At 36.5% G+C, this 21144-nt stretch overlaps 1 protein-coding gene across 2 annotated transcripts; it reads right to left on the reverse strand.

Annotated features, from left to right (window-relative positions):
* Window positions 1–203: 203 nt before the first annotated feature.
* ELF9 (RNA binding (RRM/RBD/RNP motifs) family protein) lies at window positions 204–21116 on the reverse strand. Of its 2 annotated transcripts, none has more exons than XM_086429168.1 (14): window positions 20923–21116; window positions 17890–18000; window positions 8858–8992; window positions 8548–8786; window positions 7299–7487; window positions 6916–7008; window positions 6674–6712; window positions 3873–3962; window positions 3664–3766; window positions 3287–3367; window positions 2414–2490; window positions 2226–2306; window positions 1795–1886; window positions 204–518 (listed from the first exon to the last, which is right to left on the reverse strand). In XM_086429168.1, the coding sequence occupies exons 1-14, from the start codon at window positions 20930–20932 to the stop codon at window positions 395–397; spliced, it is 1464 nt and encodes a 487-aa protein (XP_086285294.1). In that variant the 5' UTR covers window positions 20933–21116; the 3' UTR covers window positions 204–394. The 2 variants fall into 2 exon arrangements, with proteins under 2 accessions (XP_086285294.1, XP_086285293.1); XM_086429167.1 differs by having other exon boundaries at window positions 8852–8992.
* Between the last annotated feature and the right edge of the window lie 28 nt (window positions 21117–21144).

Consider the following 21144-nt stretch of genomic DNA (forward strand, 5'->3'; position numbering starts at 1 on the left):
CTGGATTTTTTTTTTTTTTAATTCGTCTCATCACAGCCTTATGATTGGTAGAGAACCTCAAACCTTAAGTCCAAAAAATAAAAATCTTACAGCTGAAGATAAAACCTTCATAAGAAGAAGGAAGAAAGAAGAACGAAGAAAAAGCAGATGAAAGTGTCATAATTCTTCTTGACCAAAGATCTCTCTTAGGTAGGACCCATTAATTAAAGTGTCAAAACTCTTTGCTTATTTCCCAAATATCCAGAGATATTTTTCTCAAAAGGACATGGTGCCAACATGATTCCATAATCTATGTAGAAAAGCAGTCATAATCCCAAGGCCTTTGACCAGAAAATTCTACAAGGTAGATTCTAATAGAAATATTTTTCAACATAATCTTAAGGTAGAATTCAACTCATTCGGCTTCAAGTTCGGCACCAAATTGCTCCAAACGAGCAGCATCGTCCTCTGCATCACGTACCAGAGCATGATTGATTAAACCGTCATCTTCAGTCGCTTGGATCTGTCTACCACCAAACCTAAATGAAGCAAATGGAGATATGAAAATAAAGAAACAAGAATTTCCAATGTTGAATGTCAATACATACGGAAAAATGTTTTGCAACACAGCCACAACAACAACAAGAGATTGTAATCCCAAAGATTTGAGGTTGGCTTAACGAATCCTGTTCCTGCGTTCCACTCTGCCCAAAGCCAAATTTTCTGTTATTGAGAGACTTCATATCAGTTGAACCATCTCCCATCCAAGTTATTTTGGGTTTTCTGTTGTCACTGTACGGCAACAACTGAACAGTGAGGTTCGAACTTGATAACAAAGTTAAGTCCTCAGTCCCATGAGCGTGAATAGGGGCGTCAATGGGTACCCATTTAACCAAAAACTGAACCGAAACCGAAAACCCCAGTTCCAATTCCCTTTCTATTGGAACCGATTAGAGTTGGGTCTAAAATAGAACCAAACCGTTGGGAACTGGAACCATTAGGTTCTATTTGACAGGAACCGTGGGCACCCAGAAACGATTTATTTTGTCATGTCTTTTTATACCATAGATGATTTAAGGTATTCAGTTACTTCAAAATTAATGCATGCTATATAAAGTTCTTCAATTTTTCATATAAACTATGGATTGGAGCTTAAAATGAGCTCTCTTCTAAAAATATATTACTTTTAAAGAAGATAGTTTTTTATTTTTGAGATAAATCATTAGTTTATTTCTTTAGCATAAAGAATTATAAATTAGTTAATAATTTTGTAGATGATATGTTAATTTTTGAAAGGGAAAAAAGTTTTATAATGATTTTAATTTTTTTCTCATTCAATTCCCAAGAACTGGAACCGATGGGTACCTGCATTTTTTTGGTGGTTCCGGTTCCATTTATTTTAGAACTGAACCGAAAAAATATAATGGTTATGGTTCTAAGTGCCTTAGTAACCAAACCGGAGCCTACCCATTGATACCCTTGCGTGATACACTTGTCCCAACATTGGCCCTTGCTAATGTAATTGAGAAAAAAATAACAAGGAGGAAAAAAAACCCTTCAATTTTCCCTCGTCTCACAAAAATTCCTGGCAGAATTAACTTGGTTACCAAAACACAGGCCAAGTTCCTAACAGAATTAAAGCATTTTGACGATTATCTATGAGATTGACAAGCATGGTCTTGCTTCATTTAAAACAATATAAGCTCTGTATGTACGTGTGTGCATGCATGTGTGTGTGTGTGTGTGTGTGTGTGTGTGTGTGTGTGGTGTGTGGTGGTGGTGGTGGTGGTTGGGTGGGGGGTTAAGAGCAATTACCATCTTCCATTCATCAACTCTATGCACTTCTGGGCGTCCCTTCTATCCTTAAATTTCACCAGAACAACTCCCTGTGGATGATTCTCACAAACCTGAAAGCAAAACCAGAATAATAAATAATTAAACCATATGATAATAATGGCAAAAAAGGGGGGGAAAAAACCTTTTATCAATCCATTTCACAGTCTACTTCGACTCCAATTTCCATAGGGTTGGAAGTTCCAGAATAAGCCTTTTTTTTTTTTTTTTTTTGGGTGAGGGATGTACAAAATCATTTACAATATGAACATCCCAACTTACACACAGATACATAAACTAAGTATCATTTTAGCAAAAATATAGCTAAAGAGGATGAGTGGGGTAGTCCATGTACTAAGATTGCTTAATTGTTTTACAGTAACATCTATACATATGTTCAATTCTTTCCATACCTTAATCGATTCTACTAGACCAAGTTTTTTGCATTCCTCTTTAACATCTGCTTCCAGCTCCGATTGTAGATCCCCATCAGACTGTAAATATTAAAATTCAAAACCACAAAATCGCAACATCAACTCAGCATTCTTCTTGGTAGATCAGCAAGTACTGAGAACATTGTTTGCAGAATCAAACTGTTTACCCTAATTTCAGCAAGCGTGAACATATGCCAAAGAACAACAGTAGCTGGAATTGATACCTTTGCATCATCACGGCCACCTAGATGGGGAAGAAAAGACTGATTGGTCAACATCGTTAAAGAAGAATGAAAAGGAAAAATCCTATTCAAATGTAACTCTCTTGAGGTTATGTTCAAAAATTTGATGCAACTTGGGGCTTCACGCTTACTACTCCATCCGCATGGCATAAATGCAGGTTGCCAAACCATCCTCCCTCAGTTGGACTCGCGATGACATTAAAATCATAGTGTACAAGTAGGTTGGGCAGATGAACTCATTCATCAAGAAGCAGCTTGACCCACACACACACACACACACACAAAAAAGACTCCGAGGCTACCATGAAAAACCATATGAAAATTCTATCCCAATTGACTCAAGAAGTAGTTCATCAAGAAGCAGATGAACTAAATCCACTTCAACCAAAAATTAAATACAAATAGACATGTGGATTACCTAAAAAGTTCTATCACATTATACAATTAAAGACCATGAGAGAAATAGAATCGGATGCGAAATGTGAAACACCCACACCCCCACAAGCAAAAAATAATAATTCCAGAAAGTACTCAGTAGAAATTGACCTAGCCTAAACATTTTGTTTAACTCTTTGATTGGTATGACAAGGCATACAACTAGCAAACTAGATACATGTTTCAGAAGCAAAATTGATGAAATTAACAGGATATAACCAGTAGTAAATCGTTCAGTTTTGTATCTAAAATGTGTCCACATGTCCACATAAACAGAAGTGTACTCTCCTGCCACACTAATTCAGCACACAAGTACAACCCAAGCAACTGAAGTTGGTACTTAAAAGTAACATGAGAACTTACCCCAACCAAGTACCCTGTCTTCAGCCTTCTTTAGTTTCTTTTTCTTTCTCTTATCTGCTTGTTTGGCTATAAATTTTTCCCCTGTACAAAACATGCAAAAACCTCCTTGATACAACATTATAGACACTGATAATGATTGAATAAAACCAATTATACATTCAATACTACATAAAGAAATGTTCCAAATTAAAAGTGGTGAAGAGTGAACAAAAATTATGACAATTATCCAAAAAGAAACCTAAATTTAGAAGAAAAAAATACATATCGAACATAACCCATATTTGAAATGGTGAAGAGTGAATGTAGATTATGCAGTTATCCCAAGAAAAACCCAATGAAGCAGAAAATATGGAATATTGTAGCTAAAACTACTTTACCTTTCTGCTCAAACTTCGCTTGGCTTACTGACATAAGAATCTTGCTACCAGGACGGAAAGATGCTCCATCCAAAAGTTGAATTGCCAGACCAACAGAAGGCTCCTAGTGAGTGGGGAAAAAGGTATTAAATGAACATATGATATTGCTAAATATAAAAAAGAAATCTGGTTTTCTTAAATGAAGAGAGCATATTATACTGAAGCATTACCTTCAAGTATGACACAAGTGCATCCCCCTTTTTCCTCCCTGTTTCTTTATCAACATAAATCTTCACACGTGGCTGTTTTGTTTCCGGGTCCTAGAAATTGATATATGAGCTTGTTAGATGCGCAATATAAAATGATATCAAATTATAAGTGTCACAAAACAACTAACAAACAGGAGTGGTGCAAACTGCCAATGCAACTCCATGGCTTCTAGAAAATGGAAACAAGGTGACTGTTGTCCAATTGATGGGACACCTCCAGGATAACAACACCCCAAAATTTACTCCATTCAGGTTGTTGGATAGAGGGGAAACAGGTTTTCAGCCCACGTTTTTTGGAATTAGAGAGCACTGACTACAAACTTTGTAAGAAACAGGTTTTGGACCCATGTTTTGGAGTTAAAGTGCACTGCCTATCAACTTTGTAAGCTGGCATTTAATATGATAACCTACGGCTCAATGTTTTGAATCTTGATAGATACCATCCCCCCTGAGCATACCCACCCACAATTTCAAAGTTTCTCTTCAATAAATTGGGGTACCAAAACTTAGTTGCCAAAAACAGTAGGAAGCAAGAGCAATAATGTATAACTGAAAAAATACTTCTAAACTAGAAGAATCAAGAATTTCTAGTCTATAGTTGGATAAATATTATGTATGAAAAACATTTAATATAGTTAGTATCCGCATGCAGTATGAGTGGCAAAAAAACAAATGAAGTCAATTCCAACTAAAAAATGAAACCAACCAACAATAGCACTACTTATCAATAAAAGAAAAAAAAAAAAAAGGATACTCAGCACAATACCTAGAAGAAATATCGTAGCACAGATATAATTGAACTTTAAAAAAAAAAAAAAAAAAATATTTTGGAATTGGTATGGGCATGCTTTTGTTCTCGCAATGGTATTGGAAAGTAAAGGCGCAGGGCTTAATGTAGTCCCATATATCGGAGAACTATGGTGAAGCTCTAAAACAGAGAAAAAATGGAGAAGCAGAGATCAGAATACAAGTGTAGGCATCGAAGCCTAGAAATCTAGAATCATAAAATTTACAAGAGCATGGGTCCTGAATTCCCAGTCCTAAGTCCAGATAAAGGAAGGTTGCACAGGCTGGTAGTATTGGAAATAATCTGGTTATTTCAGTATATTTTCTGTCCTAGTTGTTTTAGTAACTTTTATTTTTCTGTTCGTACGTGCAAGGGCATTTATGTCCATTAACTCTTATTAATATAAATACCTACCTCAAAAAGAGACTTGACAATTACAGTTCTACAATTCTTCTTGGTATCAGAGCGGGCCTTTCTTTCGTCCACGTCACCCAGTTCAGATCTCCACGTGCTTTGGCCCAGTCTGGCCCACACGTGCGGGGGCGTGTTGAGTTTAGTCCCACATCGGACATAAATTGCCTTGTCTCTCTCCTAATAAGATCTTGGGCCTCTCCACTCATTGCCAATTAGTTTTGAGTTGGACCCCCAAATTTATCAGGTAGTAGGTAAAAAAAGGTGTTGAAACCTTAACATGGATTTATACCATGTTTATAGAAGTAACATAGAATAGATGAGGATGTTAAAATGCATGAGTAGTAAGACTAAGAAATACAAAATGAATACATTTGAGAGAATTTAGGAATTACCCTAATAGAAGATAAAATAAAGGAAAGTAGATTGAGATGGTTTGGGTGTATGTAGAACAAAGACCAATGGCGGCAATGGTACTTTGATGCAAGTCGAAGCCTCTAAAGAGATGAGAAAAAAGCATAGATAGAGGTAGAAAGGAAGCATATGAAGACAAATACCTTGACTGAGTTGAATGGTGAAATGGGATTCATGTTGCCAAGGTGAAGGTTTATTTTATTTTCATGCTTTTGATAGGTGAAGGGTTAGTGGTTATCAGGGTTAAGGTTGGCTAAGGGGGTTTGAACCTAGGACATGGGAACAACACTCCACATGTCTCACCAACTTGGCTAAATTGGCACTTCGGCAAAGCACCTATTCACACACCATAATTCTCCTAAATCAAAATACATTAAAAATGTAACATTAAATCAGATATACAGCAAATCAAAGAGAGCTGGAATCCCTCAAGCTTCAAGCATGAGCAGAAGTGTACAGAGTTCTGATGGAACTAGATTATCTTTAAAACTTGGATAGTTTAGTATAGGCAAGAAATATCTATTCTATTTCTACCATGTGTATATATTGTCTAGAACTTTTTATATAACCATGTGTATATATTGGACAGGCAATCTGCTCGGCCATTGGGCAGGCCATCCTCTCGGCCATTGAGCAGGCCATCCTCTTGGCCATTGGACAGGCCATCCAGTCGGCCATTCTCTCAACCATTGGGCAGGCCATTGTCTCAGCCATTGGGCAGGCCATCATCTCAGCCATTGGGCAGGCATGGGCGCGTACAAGAGCCCACCAACAACGGTTATTTAAGTCTTCATGTCAATCTTATATGGATTACACGTTCAAAATAAAGCAATAAACATTCATAGCTTTGATAGGTTAATAGATATATGCACTTCAAATTAAAATAAATAAAAAAAACAGGGGGCATAAAAAAGGAAAGAAAAAAAAAATGACCAGGCACATTGGGCCATGCTAATGAAAAATCTACGCTTCATGCATATATATATTATCTGACTTACTGACTACGCAATGCAAAAGTGTAAATAAGTGTGAGGGCTATCCTCATTATAAGCTTGGACATGGAAATGTCTACTTTTACACTTAGAACTTCATGATTTCAACACCCCAAAATTATTTTACTAAAAGAAACATCGCAAATTAGCCTTCTCACCTCCTTTATAATGCCACACTTGGAAAAAACATTGACCACCTGCAAGGTATACCCAAATTAGAGTCATCCTCAAGTGACAAAAAAAATGCTGCTGAACAAAATTTTGTCATAGTTAACAACTAACAAGCGATTCAGGTTTGCCATGCAGCCACTATCAACGTGTGTGCTAGTTTATGAAACCTAAGAAAACAAAACCTAAACAATCCACAAAGTGGAAAGGAAAAATAATGAATGTGACTTACCTCCTCAACAGTAACATCATCAGGCAACCCAGTCACATAAACATGCGTATTGACTTTCAAATCGAACCAACTATCAGGTGGTTTATTAGCTTCCTGTATAAGTAAGAATCCAAAGCTGTCAGTATCTCTATCCATCATACATTAAGAAGTCCACATTTTCAGCCTAGATTGAAACACTACAAAATAGTAGTATATTTTTGCATCTCTAACACGAATGAACTCTAAGAAAAAAAAAAAAAACATATATATATATATATAAAGCACTTGAAAAAATAATGTAGCCTATTAGAAAATAACCCAAAACGAAAATAAGTCTAGTTGCTACAATTAAAAGTTAGGCAACATAAATCAGGAGGGTTAAAACAGAGGGACAAAAGGAAAACCTTCTTCTCAGGCTGTTTGTCAGGCGATTTTCTCTTGAGATCAGGTTTTTCTTCAACTCCCTCATTGGTACCATTGACCTCCTCTTTTAAAGAGATGTCATCAACCTGTACAGTTGGAAAGACTTCCACTTCTTCCAAGTAAGTCATCTCTTCTACTTCGTACTTCTCACTGCTACAAAACGTGTTGTCCTAAAATAAAAGAAAATCAATCAGGCATCTACATCATAATCAACCTAAGATAACCGAAAAAATAAATAAAAATGAAACCATGCAAAGTCGTAACATTTCAACAATGAAACTATGCTAGAAATACCAAAACCAAGTAGGTATATACACTAATAAAAATCAAGATATAAAACTTTTAAATAACAATCAAGTGAACTTTCAATAATTAAATAAGAGTAAAAAAACACTAAACAACACAAAAGAATGGGTATACGAAGGTTGGTTTGGATGCAACGCCAGGCTTAGCCACTCAAGACAAAACATGAGCACCAGCCTTAATTTTTTGTTTTGGCAGTAGCCCTGGCAAGCAAGTCCACTCAATCCACTTTTGACACCCTCTTGACGAAAAACACAGCTAAAGACTAATGACAAGAAAGAAGATAGCAATAAGACAAATGTAGATATAGAAGGTACTAAAACTTTATATAATCTATTGCAATTGACATTGATACAACTAGGGCTGCAACTTGGGCAGGTTGGGGATCAACCCGCGCCCAACCCACACTTGACAAAGACCAACCGGTGCCCATGCCTAACCCAACCTCAGCTATGAAATGCTCAACCCAAGTCCAACCCAGTTGGGTAGGCTCATTCTTCATTAATATTAGATAATCTAGTAATGGTAATGACTAATATAAAGAAAATGGTATGAAAAAAAAAATTACAATTATTTGTCTTAAAAATATATTTCAAATTTAACATACAAGAAATTATAAGTAAATGTTAAGAAAAAGATGATGATGATTAACTAAAGTTTGAAATGTGAATTGTCAATGAGAAAGAAACAAAGATATTTAAAATACTTCTAATTATAACCATATTAAGTTCGGGTTCAAGCAACCCAATAACCCGGCTTGGTTCGGTCAAAACAAATATTTTACCGAAATCTGGGCCCGAACCCTGGCTAACTGTGCCCAAACCTGACCCAAGGTCGGATTGAACCAATTGGGTTCAGGTTTGGCCGGCCCAAGTAGCAGCCCCAGATACAACATAGTGAACAGAATTCAAACGCAGAAGCACTTACTTGGGGCACCCATGCTCTAAGACCACGGTCCCACTTGTACGTAGTTCCATCATCATCAACAAACTCTTCCTCACCGTCCGGTGGTGTCAAAGGCCTATCATCAGCATCGAAGTCTTTCGATTTATCAAACTCACTAACATCAACGGATACAACACCATGCTTAGCTGCCTCTGCTTCAGCCTCCGCCTCTCTGACCTCCTGCTGCCATTTGGCGAACTCATCATCGTTTTCTGAGGTCTCTGTACAATAGATTGCATGATCAGATGGTCCATTAGCCAAAAGATTGGAATGAGTTGGGACATACCTTCACCTGCAGTAGAATAATTAGGTCTTTGTACAGGTAGTCTTGTAAATAACTCAGGAATTGAGGACAATGGCAGCCAATCACTTCTTCCTTCGGACCATAAGAGTGTATTTTCGGAAATGTATCCATTCTGGAAATGCTCTGCCCAGGCGAAGGAAATACAGCTAAGTAGATGGTTCAAATAGCTCAATAAACGATTTGGACATGATACAGATGTAACAATTGTCTTGAAACCGTGTTACTGGTTATTGGCAGAACTGAAATTCAGGAAAAAAATAGCGCTTATAAATTTGAGAAACAGAAAAATAAATTAAGGAATAGAAATTGTCATCTATATAGACTTAGGAAAAAAATAGTTTTACAGATAGAGGGTTGGAGACCTTTAATCCAGTTTTGTAATCAATACAACAATGCTAAAGAGTCAGTCAAGCCTCCTACCCAATCAAGCAAGACTCACACACACACCACATATTTGTATGTTATAATCATAGTGGTAAAATATGATCACATATTCTATTTTAGGTCAATTTTATGAGTCTTGGTCATTATGCCATGGCAAACACAAGTATGTAATCACATATGCTCCAATGGTCTTCTATTTTCTTTTTCTAACTTTTGGAGTAATTTTTTTTTTTAACCTTCTTCTATAAATGCCCCCTTTGATGTAGGACAGGTGAGGGAAGAAGATAAAAAAAATCTGGGGTTGGGAAAATTTGGTTTAGGGTTTTGGGTAAGGATTAAGGATTTAGGTTTATAGGGTAACAAAAGGGTTAAAGGTTAAGAGAATGGAGAAAACATTAAGGGTTACTGAAAAGTGGTTTTAAGATTCAAGAATTAAGTTAAAGATTCAAGAATTGAAGAATGGAAGAAGAAAAAAAAAGAGTCGTGCTGGAGTGACCTCAAGTTGGAACCTCATATCGCACTTCTTGACGTGAAAGTGGATAGGAACCATAGATGCTTTTACACTTGTATCTCGATGAAAAGCATCTATAGTTCCCATACACTTTCACATCAAGAAGTGAGATATGAGGTTCCAGCCTGAGGTCACTTCAGCATTATTCTAAAAAAAAATCTGGGGGTTGGAAAATTGTGGTTTAGGATTTTGAGTAAGGATTAAGGATTAAGGATTTAGGTTTATAGGATAACAAAATGGTTAAAAGTTAAGAGAATGGAGAAAGGATTAAGGGTTAATAAAAAGGAGTTTCAAGAATTAAAGTTCAAAATTCAAGAATTGAAGAATTTTCAAGGATTCAAGATTTCTTGAAAAAAAATCAAGAAAAGATGATTCTTGATGGTTTCTTATTGAATCCAAAATAGAAAATAAAAAGGAAAAAGTAAGATAAAACATAACAATATGATAAATTTACTTTGGAATCACCTTCAATGATTTTCATGGCATAAACCATGTTGAATGCACCAACATTCAAAAGAAAACAGAGACTTCAGTAATTATTTTTTATTCCATCCATCAACTCTCTGAAATCAATTATAATATCCATATATATAAGCTAGACACAAAATCCTAATCCTAAAATTATATAAAAATTGACACTTTTGACCTTGAGATGCAAATCCCATGTAGAACTGATACCCTACAAATATTTTTATTTGACCATAACTTTCTTAAAACTCATCGAAATTGCAAAACATTGGACTCGTTAGATATGTAACTGAATAACCTTTCAAACAACACAAAAATCAACTTAATACGATAAGTTTTGACCCATCAAAATAAGATCAAATAAAAGTGACGTGAATAATACCTAGACTTCAATCAAATTCCTAAACTAACCTAGTAATAAACTTCCAGAACAAATAAGACTAAGAAAAATGAAATAGCCCATAACTAAAGCCCAATAATTAAAATAAAATAAATCCTACAACTAAAACATGACCCAAATAGGTTATGCCCATGAAATCTGATGTCCCCAAACCTTTCTTACAACATTCTAACCCTATTTCAAGATTCTTCTATTCTCACTTAAGCTTATGTTTTCAAACTCCAAGCTACATTCACTATTTATATTTTTCTTAAATAATTCATTGTGACTGTAGGTATGTTTATAAATCCCAGTTAAATTAATAAAAATTCCAAAAACAAATCCAAATTTTGTGTTCCTACATTCTTAAATACTTATTAAACATGAAAATGTAATAAATATGATGAAATTGGTAATATAAGACTATCACTACCAAGAGGTCATACATCTTTACAAGCGTTATTTTTTCCCTTGAATTTCAGTTCTGCTAGCACTGGTTAGAAATTATGATGTATCTCTAGTGTTTCCTTCCATAGCATGATATTTCAATTGAGCATTATGAAACAGAATTTAAAATGCAATGTGTACTGTAATGCTTTGAAACAGGTATTAACATGATCTTCATCAGAAAAGGATACAGTTTTGCATTTAAAAAGAAATACAATTACAAACCAGTAGAGCATGTAACAGTTCTAAACTAAGATCTCCCAGATCCTTCGTTTTATTATATATTTAATAAAATTTTAAAATAAGATAAGACAATAATTAAAGATTAAAAATAAGATATTATATTAACACACCAACTTTTACTTAAGACACACCAATCTAATATAAACGACCTCTTCATTTAAAAGGATTAGTGTGTTATAAATAAAAGTTGACATGCCAATAGAATCTCTCTTAAAAACAATGTAGGAACCAACGTAGAAAATACTTAATAGTTCTAGAATTTTTTTCTTGATAAGCAAAAACTTATTAAAGAAAAGAGGAAAAACAAGTACATGGAGATCAAGATGACATCCCGAGAGAAAAGAAAACAAAAAAAAAAAAAGAGAGAGAACTAAACTATGGACAGATCACAAACACGGTCAAAATCCTCAAAGAAAATACCCCTAAAAACCTTGAACAATTTCCCCCATAAAAATAAGGACAAGATGGAGATGATTAAGTCTTGACGGTCGAGTACTTCTCCTTCAAAAATACGCCTCTTCCGTTCCTTCCATAAACCCCAACAGATGGCGAATGGAGTTAAACTCCACAGTATTCGTTTCGCTCCTGAAAAAGATATACCCCAATACGACCAAGATTTGAAAAGCGACCGGATAGTGCTTGGAAAACAGCCCACCATGCCAAACAAACCAAGGATAGTTCTAGACTTTTTGCCAACCACATATGTATTTTCATTTATCTATGTAACTTAACATGTGTACAATTTATCTATGTAACTTACAATTATTAATGAGTGAAGGACTACGAGTTGGAATCTCAACTCTCAAGTTTGACAGCCTGAGTATGTGTGATAAGTGCGTAGCACATATACTAGGATTTCTTGGGAAGTTGCTATTTCTATTTTCTTTATTGAGTAGTTTCTAATTTGGGAAGAGTTAGGTGTTGTTTTATTTAAGTAAAGTTAGGTTAGTTTGATACTGTTTTGGGCAGATTTAGATGTTATTTTTATTTAATTAATTTTAGAAGGTTGTTGGAGAGGTTAAGAAATAAAAGGAGGAGGAGAAGAAAGGAAGGGGTGAAAAACAATTCTCTCTTTTGAGAATAGGAGGCAATCCCCTCGAAATGGACTCATCTATGTCACTCTCTCTTTTCTATTAATAAAGCCAGAATTTTTATATAGTTCTGTTAAGTTCTTATCAGTTGGTATCAGAGCATCGACCTAGGCACCATGACAACTGATGGGTATGGTACTCGTTTTCAGCGTGTTGAGACTGAACTAAGCTTTTCAAAGAGAATGTACAGCAGCAATCTCAGATCTCAGAAGAAATTTTACAAAAACTTGCTGCATTAGATGCAAAATATGATCAAATTTCAGGGGCCCTCACACAACAGCAAGGAGAAATAGGTCGGGTTAATCCTCCTGCCCAATGCAACAACGCTGAACCATAGCTGCAAACTTGGATTGTGCGGATCGATTTTCCTCGATTCGGGGGAGGGGACCCAACTAATTGGATATATCGAGCTGAGCAATACTTTGAATACAATCAGACCCAGGACAATGAAAAATTCCTATGGCATTGTTTCATCTCGACGGCGAAGCCATCCAATGGTTTCAATGGATGCGACGGACTGAAGGAAATATGACATGGAAAGAACTTACAGAGGCGTTATGTACTCGGTTCAGACCATCAGAGTTCGAGGATTTTGCAGGGGCACTTGCAAAGTTGCGCCAAACCTCTTCTCTTCGCAACTACCAAGCACAATTTGAGAAATTAGCTAATTGTACCGATGGATTATCTGAACAGTTCCTCATAAGTTGCTTCGTTGGTGGCCTCAAGGATGAACTTCGTTGTGACGTGCAAATGTTTCGACCCAAAACCATTCGTTTAGCGATGGGGTTCGCTCAATTGCAGGATGAAAAGGTAAACTTGCAAAGACGACATTTGCGACCCACTACTACTCGACCAGTGGCAACAGGAATCCCTCCAATGCAAAAATTGCCTCCTATTAAACGGCTAACACCCATGGAAGCCAAGGAACGGTGCAACAAGGGCCTTTACTACAATTGTGATAGCAAATTTTCCTGGGCCACCGATGCAAAACCCAACAATTGTTCCTCTTAGAGGGAGAATGGCCAGACGCGACTGAACCAATTGTAGATGTTCATCCAGAAATTTCATTAAAAGCCAATCACAATATTGATTGATTCTGGGAGCACACATAATTTCATTAATCCTACCTGTGTGCAAGGGTGGGATGCCACATTCAAGAAGGTGTGCATTTTGATGTCATGGTTGTAAATGGGGAAAAATTGGCCAGCCAAGGGAGGTGCTTAAATTTACAGTTAAAATTACAAGGCCTCAATGTCAACACTGATTTCTATGTACTACAGTTGGGTGGTTGCGACATGGTATTGGGCGTCCATTGGCTACGCACATTTAGGCATTCTTTTATGGGACTTCTCTCAATTATGGATGCAATTCACGGTTAATGGTGAGAACCACACCATTAAAGGGGCCAAAATTACATCTTCCGAGATTGTGAGCAGCCATTGCACTGAGAAATTGATTCGCAAGAGAGGAACTGGACTATTGCTTCAGCTATGCAATATGGAGATGGAAAAAAACACATCCGTAGGGCCACTCGAGTTGCACGACTTGCTGCACTTCTACAAAGATGTATTTGCTGGACCCAATGGTTTGCCTCCTCATCGGCTATTGGATCATCAAATTTAGTTACAACCAGGTACTCAACCAGTTAGTGTCAGGCCCTACAGATATCCACATTTTCAAAAAAAAATCGAACGACTTGTTCATGAAATGTTACAAGCAAGGGTTATTCGACCAAGTACAAGCCCATATTCGTCACCCGTTTTGTTGGTTCCAAAGAAGAATGGAAGTTGGAGAATGTGTGTGGATTGTCGGTCCCTCAATAAGGTTACTATCAAAGATAAATTTCCCATTCCTGTAACAGACGAGTTGCTTGATGAGTAGCATGGGGCACATTATTTCTCCAAGTTGGATTTACGATCAGGGTACCATCAAGTGAGAATGCGTGAAACGGATATTCCAAAGACTGCCTTTCAGACACACGACGGCCATTATGAATTTCTCATCATGCCTTTCAGGTTGACAAATGCACCATCCACATTCCAAAGTATCATGAATGAGGTATTTAGACCTTACCTACGCAAATTTATTTTAGTATTTTCTTGATGATATATTGGTGTATAGCACTTCATGGACAGAACATTTACGACATGTTGACATAATTCTTCACGTACTACGGGAGCACAAGCTATTTGCCAAACGATCAAAGTGCTTGTTTGGGCAAACCCAAGTGGACTATCTTGGGCATGTGGTAACCCAGGAGGGAGTGCCGGCAGACTTCAAGAAAATTGCTAGCATGGTGAATTGGCCCATACCAAAAACCTTGAAGGGCCTTCGCGGATTCCTTGGGCTTACGAGGTATTATCGTAAGTTTGTCAAGGATTATGGGGGGCTAAGTGCACCGCTTACTCAACTTCTAAAGAAGAACTCATTCACTTGGGATGCTTTGGCTGATGAGGCCTTTTGCAAACTTAAAAGAGCCATGATCGAGACCCCCGTGCTTGCATTACCTAATTTCTCCAAGAAGTTTGTGATTGAGTGTGATGCTTCCAGCAATGGTATTGTAGGTGCTCTAATGCAAGAAGGGAGGCCATTGGCATTCACAAGTAAGGCGTTGACAGGAAGGAATATCGGTCATTCTACTTATGAAAAGGAAATGATGGCAATCATTCATGCGGTCCACAAATGGCGACCTTACTTACTTGGTAGGCACTTTACCATACGAATCAATCATTGCAGCCTAAAATTTTATACAGAACAAAGGATCACAACCCCTGCACAACAAAAATGGCTGACCAAGTTACTTGGGTACAGCTTTTGACATCAAGTATAGAAGGGGCTCTGATAATTCTGCCGCGGATGCCTTGTCACGACAATTTGAGGAGGCCACACTAGCTGCCATTTCAGTTCCCACCTTCCCGTGGATTAAGGAACTCAAAAAAGAATATATGGGGGATTGTCAAATGCAAGCTTGTATACAAGAGGCCCAAGATGAAAATGTAACTAATTCCAAATACTCCATGGACAACGTGTTCTTATATTACAAGGGAAGGGTAGTTCTAAATCCTGAGTCACCGTGGCAAAGAAAATTATTGGAGGAATTACATGCTTCCCCAATTGCAGGTCACTCAGGTTACTTAAAGACACTCCAACGTATTTCTCGAACTTTTTATTGGAGGAAAACGCACTGAGATATTAAGGCTTATGTAGCGGAGTGTGATGTATGCCAAAGACACAATAGTGAAACAGTAGCTCCACCTGGATTGCTGCAGCCTCTTTCTATACTAGATCACATATGGACTAATATCTCGATGGATTTCATCGAAGGGTTACCAAAATCGGGGGGAAAGAGTGTCATCAAGGTGGTGGTAGACCCATTGTCTAAGTATGCCCACTTTATTCCTATGCCTCATCCATATACCGCTGCGACTGTTGCCAAATTATTCGTTGAATTTATCTTTAAACTACATGGCATGCGACGATCAATTGTAAGTGACCGCGATGCAATATTTACTAGCAATTTTTGGAAGGAATTCTTCAAACTTCAAGGCACGCAACTTCGAATGAGTACTAGTTATCACCTGCAAACGGATGGGCAGACAGAGGTAGTAAATCGTTGCATTGAAACTTACAATGCTATTTAAGTACTCAACCCAAGCAATGGGTGAATTGGCTTCCATGGGCAGAATGGTGGTATAACACCACTTATCATACATCGACAAAGATGACGCTATATGAGGTAATTTATGGCCAAAAACCCCCTGTCATCAATGACTTATGTACCAGGAATTACCTTGGTTCATAAGGTTGATGAAGAACTTCGAAATCATGACTGCACAATTAAATTGCTTAAGGAGAATTTACAAATGGCTCTATTTTGTATGAAGCAACAAGCTGACAAGCATCAAACTGATCGATAATTTGAAGTTGGTGATTTTGTCTATGTTCGCCTCCAACCTTACGGCCCAAACATCAGTTGCCATGCATTCTGCACTCAAGTTGTCTCCCCGTTTCTTTGGGCCATATGAAGTAATGCAAAAGGTTGGTAAAGTGGCTTACAAACTTGCATTACCCCAAGGGTCAAAAATACATCTTGTATTTCACGTCTCTTGCTTAAAGAAGGTGGGAGAGAACATTCATATTGCCAATACATTGCCCTGTATTGATGAGGAGGGGGTAACACAAGTTCAACCCAAACTGATTTTAAGCCGTCGAATGGTGAAACGGAACAATCTAACTGCAACAAAAGTATCGGTGCAATGGGATAATGCACCTCCTGAAGATGCTACATGGGAAGATTGGCACAAGTTACATGAACTTTTTCCAGATTTTCAAGCTTGAGGACAAGCTTGATTATAAGGGGGTAGGAATGATAAGTGCGTAGCACATATACTAGGATTTCTTGGGTAGTTGCTATTCCTGTTTTCTTTATTGAGTAGCTTCTAATTTGGGAAGAGTTAGGTATTATTTTATTCAAGTAAAGTTAGGTTAGTTTGTTACTGTTTTGGGCAGATTTAGATGTTATTTTTATTTAATTAATTTTAGAAGGTTGTTGGAGAGGCTAAGAAATAAGAGGAGAAGAAAGAAAGGAAGGGGTGAAAAACAATTCTCTCTCTTTTGAGAACAGGCGGCCATCCCCCTTGAAGTGGACTCAGCTATGTTACTCTCTCTTTTCTATTAATAAAGCCAGAATTTTTTATATAGTTCTGTTAAGTTCTTATCAATGTGCCATTAACTTGTTCTTTTATTCCAAATTGTTGTCTTATAATAGCAGTGGCATCGAGTATTACTCTTGTTTTGTAATTTATATATATATATAACGTAGGGCACCCCACATCATTTTGGGAAGCAAACTAATCCCTACGATTGCACGCCCCAACCACAGAAGTTTCCCAACGTGCAACAGGGTAAATCAAGAGGCCACCCACGTTTCGTATTCATCATATTCCCAATGCTTCCAAAGTGTCTGACACTCAATATCAATGTCTAACCTAGAAAAGCACATCCATGTCTAGTTACAAAGGTTATTATATGACCTTACCCACACACATAATGTTGTAAACCCATTGATGAATGAACCACATTATAGAAAACAATAAGAAATCTTGTAATCCATCCAATTTGGGCAATCACACTGATCAGCACTGTACAATATACAAGCAATCTCTTGCAATCGCCAAAGCTTAAATCCCATGAAGCACCCTAACTATCTGATCTATTACATTCCTTCAAACAGTCAAAGAGATTTTCACAAAATGTTGTGTAGTGACCAAAAGACCAAAAGAATTATAAAGACCAAATTGAACAAATCATCCAATTAATTTGATAGTCTGGGAAATGCAAGAGGTAACTCATGCATTGAATTGTCTGAATCAAAGGGATGGTGCATCATTTAATGATAATTATGAACATTTGCTTTTGAAAGTTATATGTTTTGGCAATTCACATATCCTCAGATATAAGATATGATGATAACAAACTTTACTCAATGCAATCTCACCTTGCAACTCTGAAAAAGCATATGGGCCAATATGTTCCTGATTCTCCCCAAGAATGTACCAACCTACTTCAGAAACAGCATCAGAAGTCACATTGCGGTTATCCTCCACTCCTACAAAGTCAGAAAAAAATAGCTCACTTACCTAATTTCAATGAATAAGCTACAAAAACTATCAAACCAAAACGTTCGGTATTTTTTGGTACAGACATTCTTGCCGTCTTCCCTTTTCTTCGTGAAAACTATCACTACCAAGAAAGAAGAAGGCAAGGGAAAAATAAGAGAAAATAGTAAAAACCTATATTTTATGAAATGCTAATGACAAGCAAAACTGTCTTTTGCATTCTTGGTGAACAAAAACAAATTATGAGTATGGGAAAAATTGAGCAAACAGACAAAATAAACACCAATGATTGTAGGATAAGCATAATTTAAAAGTTGACAACACCTTGCCTTAAACAACATGACGTCAAACACCCACTTTGTCTCAAGATTTTAAAAGTTTAGAAGGAAAAAAAGGAAAGCCATCCTTAGGTCCACAGGTGGAATCCATCAATATGCAAAAGATAAATTGGGACATGGATTGACACAGGGAACCCAACCATTTATCTCAAAAGCCGCAACTGATAGGAAAGGCAGAATGAATCCCTTTATCCCATAGTCTAGGGTTCCAGTCCATTAAGGTGGGATGCACCTCATTGGGAATGCTCCACACCTAGGATGTTCTTGCATCATACACCGACACTGGAAGAGTCTCGAACTCAAGATCTCCTGCTTTGATACCACTTGACACAGGGAGACCCAACCATTTATCCCAAAAGCTACAACTAATGAGAAAAGTGAAATCAATCCCTTTATTTCATAACCCAAGTTTCCAATCAATTAAGGCGGGACCCACCTTAGTGTGGGGATGCTTCACACCTAGGATACTCATGCATCTAGGATCTATCTTACCATTACTCGTCCTAAGCTCTCATATGTTGGGGGGATTGGTTGTCAATTTATGTTACGCAATCTCCACAAAAGTTACGTTTGGATGAACTTGAAAAGATCCTAAGGATAAGAAATAGAAGAAAGCCCTAGAAAAGACATGAATTTATCGGCAAAAAGGATCCTTGCTCCAGGATCTCAACCTATGAACCATAAATTAAAACTATGAGAAAATGACAAAAACAAAGATATCATATTACAATTAGACTTTTTGTCAAGGACATTAACCCTCAAGGAAGAAAACTTTCTACTTAGACAAATGATAAAGACATCAAGATGAAGACTTCAAGATGATTTTTATTGACTTAGAAAAAACATATGAAAAATACCTAAAAAAATTAGTTCTACGAGAATTGGTATAGAAATTAGCCAAAGTGGCTAAATTGACATCACTAGACATGTATGTCATGCTTGTAACAAGTGTTACTACAAATAGTACGGAGACAAATGAGTTCCCAATTACAAAGAGCTTACATCAAGGATCAGTTTTGAGTCGTTATTTTTTTACTCTAGCTATAAAGTATTTGATCATACTCAAAAGATGATCCCTTGATGTATATTATGCAGATGATGCATAGTTAGTTAATGAGACTAGAAAAGGAGATATGCATTAGAGTCCAAGGGATTTAAAATAAATAAAACCAAGATAGTATGTGCAACTTTAGTAATACCACCTAGTGCTTTATTTGAGAGTTATCATAATTTATCAAATTGTTGCTACCTAATGCTTCTGGAGTGTTATGCGACTAATTATAACCTAATCAGATTGAAAGAAAATTTGATAAGACAGCGATAAGTCCAGTTAGGGGCCAATAATCTGTTTTTCTTTTCTTTTTTCCGCTCCTTGTTGTTATCTTGCTCGGCTGTATAGGGGCCAACTCAGCCTCTTGCCGTTTCCTCTTTTAATAAAAAATTTACACTTATCAAAAAGAAAATAATTTGTTGATAGATTGAGTGTAGCAAAGATAAGGAGGCTGATGGACGAGTGGAATGACAAAATGAAATAACCAGAAATGAATGCATTGGATAATATGTAGGACAGTAGGAGTAGCCCTAATAGGTAATGAACTTTGGGAAACTCGATTGAAGGTCATCCACAACAAATGCCGATTATAGCTCTAATTAGAAGGAATGTACCAGTTGAAGATTCTAAAAGATCAAGAGGAATACCGAAAAGAATGCAGATTGAGGTTGTGAGAATGGACATGAACTTACCTGAATTAACAAAAAACATGGCTTGAGATAGAATTGAATGGAAGAACAAGATTCATTCATTTGACCCAATTTTTTATTTTGGGAAAGGATTCGATGATGACTCCCTTACATAATTTACATTATAAAAAGTAACTAAATGTAATTAAAAAACTATCAAATATGACCGCGATTCAGTGTGTACAATACAATTATTTCAGTGTTATAATAATTGTAACTGAAACCACAATACATTGAAGCAATCATAGTACCTATTTTTTATTAAATTTTTTGGATTAATGTAAATAGAGAATTTTATAATTCACTTATAACTTATAAGAACTCAAATTTAAATATTTACCAATTTATAATATATTGGGTTTTTGTTTTTATTGATAAGTAAGCAAGCGGTTGAAGACAGGGTTTTGATCCAACTCACAGCTTTACTAACTTAAAAACTTAGCACCTTCAAATATGATAGATTGATGTTAAAATAAATAAATAAATAAATAAATAAATAATAAAAGATGAATTACAAAATGCACCTAAATTGCATCATACACTCAAGACCCTCAATTAAATCTAAAATTTACAACAACAAAAAAAAGGAGGGTGGAGGGATTCTCACTGTGCAAACCAGGTATAAAAGAACAAATATTACAGAAAATTCTACGAAAGAAAACATAATAATCGTAAAGGGTTTTCTTCTCCTCCAGATGTTATCGCATATTAATCAAATCAAAGAAAAAAAAATATCAATAATCTAGCAAATTCTAGCCCTAGAATCACTAAAAAAAATGTAAATTAGAGTTTCCAATAGTATATTCAGCTCTGTAAATTAGCGGTTTTACTCACCTGATTCCATCTGAAACAGTTTTCGTTGTCTTGGGTTTGATATCACGGAAAATTAGGGCTTCTTTACAACAGAGATAGTTCAAGGAAGAAGAAGAGAAGGAGAAAATGCAGACAACATTCAATGAACAAGGTCTTAGGGCGCAGAGAGTTCTCTGGATGATCCGTGCAGAATCGTAGTTTGCTGGACCACTCCAAGCCAAATACTTCTGCTACGTGGCAAAA

The sequence above is a fragment of the Akebia trifoliata genome, chromosome 16 (genome assembly GCF_017979445.1).
Source record: "Akebia trifoliata isolate Shusen 1 chromosome 16, ASM1797944v1, whole genome shotgun sequence".
Lineage (NCBI taxonomy): Eukaryota > Viridiplantae > Streptophyta > Magnoliopsida > Ranunculales > Lardizabalaceae > Akebia > Akebia trifoliata.

Bases quoted from the DNA above. Each gene is read 5' to 3' on its own strand.
- ELF9 (XM_086429167.1), bottom strand. The intron at 3,963-6,673 runs GTGAGAAGGCTA...ATCAATTTCTAG, and splicing joins AGTGTGGCATTATAAAGGAG to GACCCGGAAACAAAACAGCC. The intron at 2,307-2,413 runs GTAAACAGTTTG...TAATATTTACAG, and splicing joins TCACGCTTGCTGAAATTAGG to TCTGATGGGGATCTACAATC.